Below are 12095 nucleotides of genomic sequence, written 5' to 3' on the forward strand. Positions count from 1 at the left end.
AGGAGGTGGCTGGGCAGAGGCGGCAGGCCAGGGCGGGGGGCTGTGAAGAGACAGAAGGTTTACGGAGACCTGGAGCCCCTGAGGGCTGAGCGCCCCGAAGGAAGGGGATGGGAAGGCACTGGAGAGGTGTTGGTATAGCCACTGTGAACACTTCTTTTTATTTCTCCAGGACCTTTTTTTTTTTTTTTTTTTTTTTTTTTTTGAGACCGAGTTTCACTCTTGTTGCCCAGGCTGGAGTGTAGTGGCGCAATCTCGGCTCAATGCAGCCTCTGCCTCCCGGGTTCAAGCGATTCTCCTGCCTCAGCCTCTCGAGTAGTAGCTCGGATTACAGCCGCGCACCACCACGCCTGGGTAATTTTTGTATTGTTATTCGAGATGGGGTTTCACCATGTTGGCCAGACTGGTCTTGAACTCCTGACCTCAGGTGATCCACCCGCCTTGGCCTCCCAAAGTGCTAGGATGACAGGCGTGAGCCACCGCGCCTGGCCAGGACTGTTTTTTAAACATGAAGAAATAGCCAGTGGGTCCCTAACTGGTGGGAAACATGTTGAGGAGGGAGTTATTCCACGAGCAACACCCACGTTGCTGGGGCTTGGGAGCTTTCGTTCTCATTGCTTTTCCCACCCTGGTGTTTCCTGCTGGAAATCACTTGTTACACTGCCCTTTCCAGCTTGAGGTAGTAGCTCTTTCCAGCTTGAGGTAGTAGCTCTTCAACTCTTTTTTTGTTTGTTTGTTTTTGTTTTTGAGGTCGAGTCTCGCTCTGTTGCCCAGGCTGGAGTGCAGCGGCACGATCTCAGTTCACTGCAAGCTCTGCGTCCCAGGTTCACGCCATTCTCCTGCCTCAGCCTCCCAAGTAGCTGGGACTATAGGCACCTGCCACCGCGTCCAGCTAATTTTTTGTATATTTATTTATTTATTTATTTTTGAGACGGAGTCTTGCTCTGTTGCCCAGGCTGGAGTGCAATGGTGCAGTCTAGGCTCACTGCAACCTCTGCTTCCCAGGTTCAAGCAATTCTCCTGTCTCAGCCTCCCAAGTAGCTGGGATTACAGGCACACGCCACCACACCCGGCTATTTTTGTATTTTTTGTAGAGACGGGGTTTCACCATGTTGGCCAGGCTGGTCTCAAACCCCTGACCTCAGGTGATCCACCTGCCTCAGCCTCCCAAAGTACTGGGATTACAGGCTTGAGCCACCACGCCTGGCAATTTTTTGTATTTTTAGTAGAGACGGGGTTTCACTGTGTTAGCCAGGATGGTCTCTATCTCCTGACCTCGTGATCTGCCCACCTCAGCCTCCCAAAGATGCCGGGATTACAGGCGTGAGCCACCACGCCCGGCCAGTAGCTCTTCAACTCTTAACATGAAAGATGGGAACTTAAAACTCTTCTGCTGCCTCCCTCGCAGCTCTCGCTTCTCCCAGCCTCTTCAACAGTAAATATTCCTGTTCTGGGTGTGTCTTTCCCTTTGCCAGATAACAGAGGGTCCTGGCAGCGATGCCCTAGTGCTGGCAGGGTCCTGCCCACATGCATGGAACCGGGAGGGTTTCGGGCCTAGGAGGAACCTGCCACCCACACTGAGTCTGCTCCTCTTCCCATGTGAACTTGTGTTCTGTTTGCTTTAGCGTTGTTTCATTGGAGTTTGGTAGAAAGAAGATAGCAGTGCACGTATGGGCTCTGCCGTGTTGAACTCGGAGCATCTCCCTGCTCCCTGCTGGTCAAGGTGTAGCCTCAGAATCACTCCGAACTGGCCAGAACGGTTGTGGTTAGTGGCCCAGTTAGGAGTCTGTGCTCTGCCTCCCACAGGGAGGAGGAACAGGCAACCTCAGAAGGAAGTCCCGTCCGCAGGCAGAGGGTTTGTGGTCCTCATGCTTTGAGAAGGGGGTGTTGGAAATGGGGGCTGCTGTCAGGGGACTGCTGCACTGAGGGGCTCGCTTGGAGGCTCTGAAATGAACCTGATGGTCTCTGGGACCTGTGCTAGGCCCCAGGGCTGCCCTGCCTCTCGAGGTCTACCTCAGCCCCAGGCTCAGCTTAGGGGAGCTGGTCTGGCACTCAGGACGCTCAGCTTCCCGCCCCTCGGTGCAGGGCACCCGAGGCTTCAGGTTAGGTGCAGGGCAGGGCTCCCAGGGTTGTGGATGTGCTGAGCGTGGACGTGGAGGTAAGTGGCAGGAGCCCGCGGGGAGGTGGGCTGTGCATTGCCGACCTGGTGTCCTGAGTGCAGCCTGGGCCCTCTTGCCTCCAGTGCCGCGGTTCACGCTGCCCGTCCTGCTTGCACCAGCTGGCATGTTTCCTCTCCAGGTTCCGAGGATTCTGAAGACGACGGGGAGACATTGCTGGAGGTAGCGGGTACTCAGGGGAAACTGGAAGCCGCTGGCTCTTTCAATTCTGATGATGATGCAGAAAGCTGCCCAATCTGTCTCAACGCATTCAGGGACCAGGCCGTGGGGACGCCGGAGAACTGTGCCCATTACTTCTGCCTGGACTGCATTGTCGAATGGTCCAAGGTGAGTTCACCTCTGGTTGGGTTCTTCCTCCCTTCAGGATGGCCTCCCTGTTTATAGGTGACCCAGCCTGTGTTCAGCCTCTTGTGAGGTTCTAGTTGTCTGCTCTGCGGCTGACCCTGGGGCCACAGGATTGAGTCTGGCTTGGTCTTTGCTTTGTGAGCACCATGGCTCTTGGGGGTGTGGGTGAGCTCATGTGAGGCGTTTGTGGTGTATCGGTCAGGGGCAGGAGAGAGGACGGCCGTGGGTCTCCCAGGACCAGCTGCAGAAACCCTGGTTGACATAGGGGCCATCTTGGCCTGCAAGCCAGAGGCAGGTGTGCTGTGGTGCGTGGGCACTTTGCTGCCTTGACATGTGGTTCTCTCAGTTGATACAGAAAACACCGGTACGATTTGGCATTCATTCACAATAACTGGCATCAAAAGGGCCTGTCCTTAAAACAGGTGAATAGAGTTTACCGTAAACGTGCAGTGTATTTTATATTTCAAAATGAACTTTTAGAAGCAGTCAGCTCCCCCCTCCCTTTCTGAATATTGTGAAAAATGTCAGAAAAGGAGAGCTTGCAGTCTGAGGATGACTCATGAGTCCCCGACCTCTGTACTCAGGGCTCAGCTCCGACACCGCTACCTCTTGACTCCCTCCCCTCCCTGCGATTGCACCAGCAGCCCGTGCTGTCCCCGGCTCTCTTCAGGACCGTGACCTCACCCAGGGTTCCTAGTGACTGGGTCCTCCTGTTCTGTTTCACTGAGTAGCTGAAAACTGCCTGTATGCTTAGTTTGAAGCAGGACCCAGACATTGCTCATGCTGCTGGTGGTGGCAGGCTGTGACGTCACCCAAAGTCTGGCTCTGGTACTTCCTGTTCCTGTTCTGTTGTGGTGGGTCCACAGCCCACAGTAGATTCAGGCTTAGACTTTTCTTTTTTTTTTTGTTTTTTTGAGACGGAGTTTTGTTCTTGTTGCCCAGGCTGGAGTGCAATGGCACGATCTTGGCTCACCACAACCTCCACCTTCCAGGTTCAAGCGATTCTCCTGCCTCAGCCTCCCGCATAGCTGGAACTATAGGTGCCCACCACCACGCCAGGGCAGTTTTGTATTTTTAGTAGAGACAGGGTTTCACCATGTTGGTCAGGCTGGTCTTGAACTCCCAACCTCAGGTGATCCACCCGTCTTGGCCTCCCAAAGTGCTGGGATTACAGGCGTGAGCCACCATGCCCGGCCATTTTTATTTTTATTTTTTTTTGTAGATTTTTCTTTTGGCAAGTGAAGCTTTCATTTAAATTGAGGAACAAGATACAGTGTTTGCTGTGTCTTTTCTGTCTGGCATTTATTAGATAAATATTGGGCAGAAGAGGGCATTTGCAAACAAGTTTGTCAGTATAGAAATCTTACAAATGGGACCGGGTGCAGTGGCTCACGCCTGTAATCTCAGCACTTCGGGAGGCCAAGGTGGGTGGATCATGAGGTCAAGAGATCAAGACCATCCTGGCCAACATGGTGAAACCCTGTGTTTACTAAAAATACAAAAATTATCCGGGCGTGGTACCACGTACCTGTAGTCCCAGCTACTCGGGAGGCTGAGGCAGGAGAATCACTTGAACCTGGGAGTTGGAGGTTGCAGTGAGCTGAGATTGCACCACTGCACTCCAGCCCGGCGACAGAGCGAGACACTGTCTCAAAAAAAAAAAAAAAAAAGAGAAATCTTACAAATGAACTGTTAAAATGCTGCTTAGCAAGATTACTGGATACAGGGTTAATAAAGATTAAAATTGTGTTTAGAAATAAGTCATAAAGAGACGTGTAAGACATTTAAAGAGCTTTTCTAACACAGCTGTGACTGAAGCAAGGCCCCTTCCCTTTCGAGACATCTTGCTCCGTAGAGAGGTCGGGGATGCTGATTCCGTCCTTCCCAGCAGGAGTTCAGGGTGCTTGATGTGTTGTGAAGTCAACACAGGAGGACAGGAAGGCACCAAGAATTGCCAAGATAGCTTTAAAAAGGGGAGAAATTGCCTACTGGATATTATGATTTATAAAACTACAGGGATTGAACTGGAATCAGTCCAGGAATGGAAACCAGTCCCAGGGGTATTGCAGGGGCTTAAAAGTGACCTGGACATACTCAGGGGGAGACAGGAGGTGCCTGTGAGGCAGATCAGCTGGGGGCTGCTCACAGCACACACACGATGCTGGATGGATTCAAGATCTCGAATTAGAAAGCAAAACTGAACCTTTGAAAAGAAAGCATGGGTAGCTCTGTGATAAGAAAAGGGAAGGATTTCCTAAACAGTCTGAGAGAATGTTTGCAAACGGGCACGGAGCATGTCAGGCTCAGCCTGAGAGAGTATCTGCAAACAGGCACAGAGCGTGCGGGGCTCAGCCTGAGAGTCTGCAAACGGGCACGGAGCGTGCGGGGCTCAGCCTGAGAGAGAGTCCGCAAATGGGCATGGAGCGTATGGGGCTCAGCCTGAGAATGTCTGCAAACGGGCATGGGGCGTGCAGGGTTCAGCCTGAGAGGGTGTCTGCAAACGGGCACGGAGCGTGCGGGGCTCAGCCTGAGAATGTCTGCAAACAGGCACGGAGCGTGCGGGGTTCAGCCTGAGAGGGTGTCTGCAAACAGGCACCGAGCGTGCGGGGTTCAGCCTGAGAGGATGTCTGCAAACGGGCACGGAGCGTGCGGGGTTCAGCAGCAGGGCTCCTCTGGGAACCCCAGGCCCACCATGGGAGGTGCTGCCGTACACCCCTGGAGCTGGTCGGTAGGAGGGCACCCCAGACTCCAGAGGTGGGGGTGTCACATGTACAACCTCAAAGGCCATGTATTCCTGGGTGTTTACCCAAGAGAAACAGGAGTGCGCCCACACGAAGACACGTCCATCGATGTTCACCACGGGGGAATGGACACGTGGACCATTTGTGTGGCAGTGTCTCTTCAGTGCTAGGGAGGGCAGAATGCCATGAGCGGAGTCCATGCTGCAGCTCCAATCCTGAGAAACCCCAGGGAAGACGCACCTAACCACACCCCTGAGACAACAGGAAGAAACAGTCAGGTGGGAGAGGGAAGGGCCCGAAGACCAGGGTGGGGACTCCGCAGGTTGTATATTTGTCAGAGCCGATTGAATTATTCAGTTAAAATCAGTGTTTTCTTGTGTATGGTGTACCTTAATAAAGCCAACATAAAGATCTTATGTGGGTCAGAACACTGTTAATAAAGGCAAAAATAAATTTGCAACATATACCTGACTGTTATCCATACTATGAAAGTAAATTTTTTTTTGAGATGGAGTTTGGCTCTTGTCACCCAAGCTGGAGTGCAGTGGCGCCATCTCGGCTCACCGCAACCTCAGCCTCTCGGGTTCAAACGATTCTCCTGCCTCAGCTTCCCGAGTAGCTGCGGTTACAGGAATGCGCCACCACACCTAGCTAATTTTGTATTTTTAGTAGAGGCGGGGTTTCTCTGTGTCAGTCAGGCTGGTCTCGAACTCCCGACCTCAGGTAATCTGCCTGCCTCAGCCTCCCAAAGTGCTGGGATTACAGGTATGAGCCCCCTGCTCCCGGCCTGTAAAAAGAAATTCTAAAAATTTACTAGTGAATGTCCAACAATCTTTTGGAAAAGTTAGCAGAAGACTTGAACGGGCTCACCGCAGAGGGGCCTGTGCACAATGCCGCCCCCACGCCTGTCCATCCTCCCTTTATTGTTCTTACTTGTCACTGAGATGCTACACGTTCATGGAGCTGCTCTTTCCTCCCCGCCAGGGCTGGCAGCTCTGCAGGGAGGCAAGGCTCGCTTAGTGGAGGGCCTGGCACATGGAGGCATGTAGCAGATACTTGATTTTCAGTGTAAAATAATTTTTGATCTCTAAGTGAAAGTGATTGACAAGATTGTGATCCTGTTTTTATTTCTCACAGAATGCCAATTCCTGTCCAGTTGATCGAACTCTATTTCAGTGCGTTTGTATTCGAGCTCAATTTGGTGGTAAAATCTTAAGAAAGGTGAGTGTGGACGCTGCCGTGAGGCCCCAGCCGTGCTTCTGTCCCGGCCCCGTGGGACACAGCGTGCTTTCCAAAGTGGGCTTGCTCTCCTGAAATGAGGGTTGGTTAAACGCTTCATAGAAATCAACTCAAGTGCCCCTTGTGGTCATGAGCCCTGTCTGGGGGGTTTGGGGTCTGGGTTGGGGGTTAGAGGCAGAGATATTGCCAGCTCCTGGGATATCCCTTCGACCCCACCCCTGTACCCATCACATCTGGGAGCAGTGCTCTGGCCCGTCTGCTCGGAGCTCTTTATTTTTGAGACACCATCTTGCTCTTTCACCCAGGCTGGAGTGCAGTAGCACAATCACAGCTTACTACAGCCTCAATCTCCTGGGCTCAAGCAATCCTCATGCCTCAGCCTCCTGAGTAGCTGGGTCCACAGGTGTGAGCCACCACACCAGGCTGTTTTTTTTTTTTTCCCCCCGAGACAAGAGTCTCACTCTTTTGCCCAGGCTGGAGTGCAGTGGCACAATCTCGGCTCACTGCAAGCTCTGCCTCCTGGGTTCACGCCATTGTCCTGCCTCAGCCTCCCGAGTAGCTGGGACTACAGGCACCCGCCACCACGCCCGGCTAATTTTTTGTATTTTTAGTAGAGACGGGGTTTCACTGTGTTAGCCAGGATGGTCTCGATCTCCTGACCTCGTGATCCACCCACCTCGGCCTCCCAAAGTGCTGGGATTACAGGCGTGAGCCAACGTGCCCAGCCTTTTTTTTTTTTTTTTTAAGAGGCAGATCTTGCTCTTCCGTGGCAGTCCAGCACCTGCTGCCTCGCCCTACTTGATTACTCCACTTTGGGGCCCCAGGGCTTACCCGCTCCTTTCCGTGCATCATACTTTGCTTTCTGTTGAATACTTTCCTCTTAGATCACCACCCTGAGATGGTAGAAAACATAAAAATGCCTGTGTGCACGTCGAGGGAGACCCTCTGGGCCTGTGGAGCCCACATGGGAATCTAAGGCAATGGATGGATTCTGGATTAACTGCGTTTCATGCTGGGAAGTGACCGCGGGGAGTTTGGGTCCTGTGTGGTGGTGACCGACGATTCTGTCCTAGATCCCAGTGGAGAACACCAAAGCGAGTGAGGAGGAGGAGGACCCAACCTTCTGTGAGGTGTGCGGCAGGAGCGACCGCGAGGACAGGCTTTTGCTCTGCGACGGCTGCGATGCGGGGTAAGGGACGGTTGGGACTGGCACACGTGCCCTGCTGCGTGCAAGGCGGGCCAAGCGCAGGAGGGATGCAGAGCCTCTTCGCTCTGTGAAGTCTGAGTCCCAGCACCTGGAGCTGTGCTCACCACCCTCAGCAGCGCGGTTCAGTCCTGCGGACCACAGGCACCTGCGGGCCTTCCTGTTACACTCATTTACACTTCAGTCTTTCCCCAAAAAACATTCTGAGGCTGCTCACAGAAGTGCAGGTAATACATCAAGACAAGAAAGAAAACAGCCAGACAGGAGGCTGTGGGGCTGGTCAGCCAGAGGGTAGGACGTGTCCTGGTCCCGGCCTTTGTGGGGGAGGGGTGGCTGTGCCTGCATCCATCATTCTGGCTGCCTTGGTCCCTCACCTTTCACCCTGCTCCTCCTTCACCCTCTGGTGCATGTCCAGTTATGCTGCACCTGCTGTTCTCCCTGGCACAGCTGAGAGCGCCTGCTGTGGTCCTGCGTGGCCCTGGCTTCCCAGGAGCCTGTGACACTTGTCTCCTCATCCCTGCTTTGTGTCGTTGGCTGTAAGCAGATGCCCCCTTCTCCATTAGCCTCCTGTGAGGGGCTTTCCCTGTTGATTTGAATAATTTTTCTGCTGCGAAATTATGGAGAGAGGATTCTGGAAATCTTTCCCTTGTTGAAAGAACCAGTGAGGCTGCTCGATCTGGGGCCTTCTCTTGGGTGGGAAGTAGCTGGGTCAGGGTTTGGACTACGGAACAGCCGGAGCCAGGAGGCCTTGACATGCCGCGGCTGGAGCCGCACCGAGGACGGGCTCCTGGTGAAGGCCTTTGCTCTGTGGCGGGTGGTCCCGGTCGTCCCAGCTTTGACTCGTCCTTGAGCACAGCCGCTTGTGCCCCCACCTGTCACCTCGTTGTTAGCCACATACCCAGGCCTTTGCTCCACTCACGCTGTTGTTGGTGCAGGAATTGCTGGCTGTCCTTTTGCAGACACTGCAGGGGCCTCCTTGGGGGTCCTGCAGGCGGCCACCACGTTTGTCTCATCGTCAGTTCGCCCTCCTTATGGCCTGTGGGAGTACAGGGGCCTTGCAGTGCGCTCCGCCGGCCCTTCCAGGTCCCCAGCCCCTGCTTGGTCCTGCCCTCTGCTCCCAGCAGCCGGGAGATAGCCACGCCTCTGCTCACATTCGCAGACATCTCGCTTTCCCTCCTTTCTCACGAGTCTGAGCCTAAATCCATGTTTTGTGAGTTTCCTGAGTGCTCTGCCCTGACGGTCCTCACCTCCTCAGGATTCCTGGGAGCGTCTGCTGCCAGTTGCCCCGGCAGGCACTGAGTTGGTTGCTGTGAGTCTGAAGGGCAGTGCTGCTGCCTTGACTATCCCAGCAGCCTGGTCATTGCAGCCCTGGGCACAGTGCTTATTGGCTGTTGATTACTGACTTACACCGTGAATATATGCAGAATGCTTAAAAAGAAAAAAAAAGGTGGAGGGGTGGCTCAGCACTCCATGCCCATGTGTAGGACTGGTCCTCTTTACCTGTGGCTGCGGCCACTCTGGGCATGTGAAGGAAGGGCCTGGGCTGGCCTGGAATCACTGGACACGGCCTGAGAGGCCATGGCATGATAGAGAGACCTGGTCCTGGTTGCCACAGGCACCGTCTTGGGCAAGGCCCTCATCGCAGGCCGGGGCCGTGAGCCTTCTAGTGGCTCGAGGGCAGCTGGTAGGCAGGTTTTCACGCACAAAGCCTGGTTTTCCTGTTAGCTTTTATTTTACTCATTTACTTGTTTTTTTCAAGGCAGAGTCTTGGTCCGTCATCCAGGCTGGAGTGCAGTGGCGCCATCTTGGCTCACTGCAACCTCTGCAGTGAGTCGCTGCAGCCTCTGCAGTGAGTCGCTGCAGCCTCTGCAGTGAGTCGCTGCAGCCTCTGCAGTGAGTCGCTGCAGCCTCTGCAGTGAGTCGCTGCAGCCTCTGCAGTGAGTCGCTGCAGCCTCTGCAGTGAGTCGCTGCAGCCTCTGCAGTGAGTCGCTGCAGCCTCTGCAGTGAGTCGCTGCAACCTCGGTTCAAGGTTCAAGTGACTGTCCTGCCTCAGCCTCCTCAGTAGCTGGGATTACAGGCACGTGCCACCACACCTGGCTAATTTTTGTATTTTATGGAGAAACGGGGTTTCACCATGTTGGCCAGGCTGGTGTGGAACTCCTGGTCTCAGGTGATCCACCCACCTCGGCCTCCCAAAGTGCTGAGATTAAAGGCGTGAGCCACTATGCCCAACCTAGTTGTAGTACCTTCTAACAAGGCTCTTGGGAATGTTTACAACTTAATTAAAATTTTTTATTATAAATTACATTTACAAATTTGATATATTGATTTTCTTTCTACCTACACTACTTGAATTACTTGGCAGATAAAACAACGCAAGTACATAAAAACCCTGGTGGATCTAAAACATTAAAACTGATCAGTATAACGATTCTCATACTTCTAAACATTTCCATACTGTTACAGTTTGCAGTCTGCTAAATTTTCAGTTAAGTCTGACTTAAAAATCACACGTCTAAAATTACTCAGTTCTTCATGTCAAAATGGAATCACAGTAGGCCGAGGCGGGCAGATCACCTGAGCTCAGGAGTTTGAGACCAGCCTGGCCAACATGGCGAAACCCCGTCTCTACTAAAAATGTAAAAATTGGCCGGGCGTGGTGGTTCACACCTGTAACCCCTGATCCTTGGGAGGCTGAGGCACGCAAATACCTTGAACCTGGGAGGCGGAGGTTGCAGTGAGCCGAGATTGCGCCACTGCACTCCAGAGAGACTAAAAACAAAAAACAAAAAAAACACTATCTGTAGATACACTGACATTACATGAAATAAGATACAGTTTCTGATTTTTTTCTTTTTTAAGTTACAATCTAATTTAAAAGTGTGTTCACCGGGGAGGCAGTGCAGGGGCTCACTGAGGCCTGTTAGGTGTGGCCCTCCCCTCCCTGGGCAGGTCAGATCTGAGCACCTTCAGCTGCAGGGCCATGAAGCTCCCTGTGCAGGTGGAGCCATGGGTGCCTGCACCGTAGCTGGGCAGGTCTCGGCAGCCCTCCTTGTCCCCGTGCTCATATTTAAACTTGCAGCCAATCTCCTCTTCTCGGGGATGAGTGTGGGGGACACAGGCCTGGCCTGGCTGTGGATGGGCGCCTGCCGGGCGCAGAGGGGCCTTCTGCTCGGGCCTCAGGTGAGCCGCAGCCTCCTCCAAGGCTGCTGGAGCTCAGTGGTGGGAAAGTGGGTTGGACCTTTTCAGACTTTGGAATTCTTTGAAAGAAGGTACTGCTCATCCTTGCCTTTGTCCCCAGAGAACTTGTATAAGAGCAGATGTTAGGGGACCTAGTTAGGCTCTTGGAGTGCCCCCACCCGCCGCCCCTCTCTGCTGGCCTGGCAGGGCGTGTCGTGTGCCCGGGGCAGTTGGCTTCTCTTCCTGCGTGCCTGTCTCCTGTCTTTCTTGTATGGCCCTAGCAAGGGCCACACAGCGGACACCTTCTCATAGGTGCAGGACTCTTGGGAGAATGGGTTTACTCTTGTTTAACTCGTATCTTAGATCCTAGAACAGTTCAGCCCGTGGTAAGTGGTAGTTAAGTTCAGTTGAATTCAGGCTCAATTTTCAGGGAAATCATCAGCTTGACTCCCTTCCCTTGATTGTTTTTGCCTTACTCAGGGCTGTCTGGGGTCTTTGGGATGAAGTTTCAAGGATCTTTGCATAGACTCCCGAGCCTCGGTTGCTTGGAGGGGCACATATACCTCATACCAGTGGCAGCACTTCCCAAACTACCTTCCCGGGAGGCTCGATAGAAACAATTAAAACGTAGTTTCCTTTCAGCAAAGAAACCTTCGCCTTCTTCAGTGGCTTGGTGTGAGGTGCAGTGTTTGAAACCCCGGGAGTGAGGGTGGGGGAGACAAGCTCTCTGGGAAGGGGGCCCCACAGGCAGCACCTACCGCAGGAGCTCAGCGTGAGTCACTGTCAGCCTCTAGGTGTGTGTCATGTGTCGCAGCCAGCTCAGTTGCTGTCAGGATACCACAGGCTGGGCAGCGTAAACCGCAGGTCTTCCTTTTCTTGGTTTTGGAAACTGGACGTCTGAGATACCAGCAGGCCTGGTTCCTGGGGAGGCCCCCTTCCTGACTTACAGACGGCTGCCTCCCCGCTGTGACCTCACCTGGCCTTCCCTCATCTAAGGACATCAATCCTATAACCTTAAAGGTTCCATGTCTATCTGCTGTCACATCGGGGGTTAGGGCTTCTTATGAATTTTGGGGGGATGTGGGTCAGCCCATAAGAATGCATCGCAGACTTGGGTGCCATCGGAGGCCTGCTTTGTGGTCCCCTCACTTGAGGAGGTTTGGGAAAGCTGTGAGCAGCACCCGGATGCTTTGGCGCTGCTCTCTCCTGTAG

General features: G+C 53.4%; 1 protein-coding gene across 10 annotated transcripts in view; it reads left to right on the forward strand.

The window, feature by feature from the left end:
- PHRF1 (PHD and ring finger domains 1) overlaps window positions 1-12095 on the forward strand; it is a 35903-nt gene that overhangs the window by 8796 nt on the left and 15012 nt on the right. For 9 of the 10 annotated variants that reach the window (XM_031016170.3, XM_031016174.3, XM_031016176.3 and 6 more), the window contains 3 exons: window positions 2296-2501; window positions 6398-6481; window positions 7573-7688. In XM_031016170.3, coding sequence (XP_030872030.3) covers window positions 2296-2501; window positions 6398-6481; window positions 7573-7688 — 406 coding nt within the window. Of the gene's footprint in view, window positions 1-2295; window positions 2502-6395; window positions 6482-7383; window positions 7689-12095 lie in introns of those variants that run through there. The other variant, XM_063710839.1, reaches the window with a different exon arrangement.

Source organism: Gorilla gorilla, chromosome 9, assembly GCF_029281585.2.
Source record: "Gorilla gorilla gorilla isolate KB3781 chromosome 9, NHGRI_mGorGor1-v2.1_pri, whole genome shotgun sequence".
Classification (NCBI taxonomy): Eukaryota; Metazoa; Chordata; class Mammalia; order Primates; family Hominidae; genus Gorilla; species Gorilla gorilla.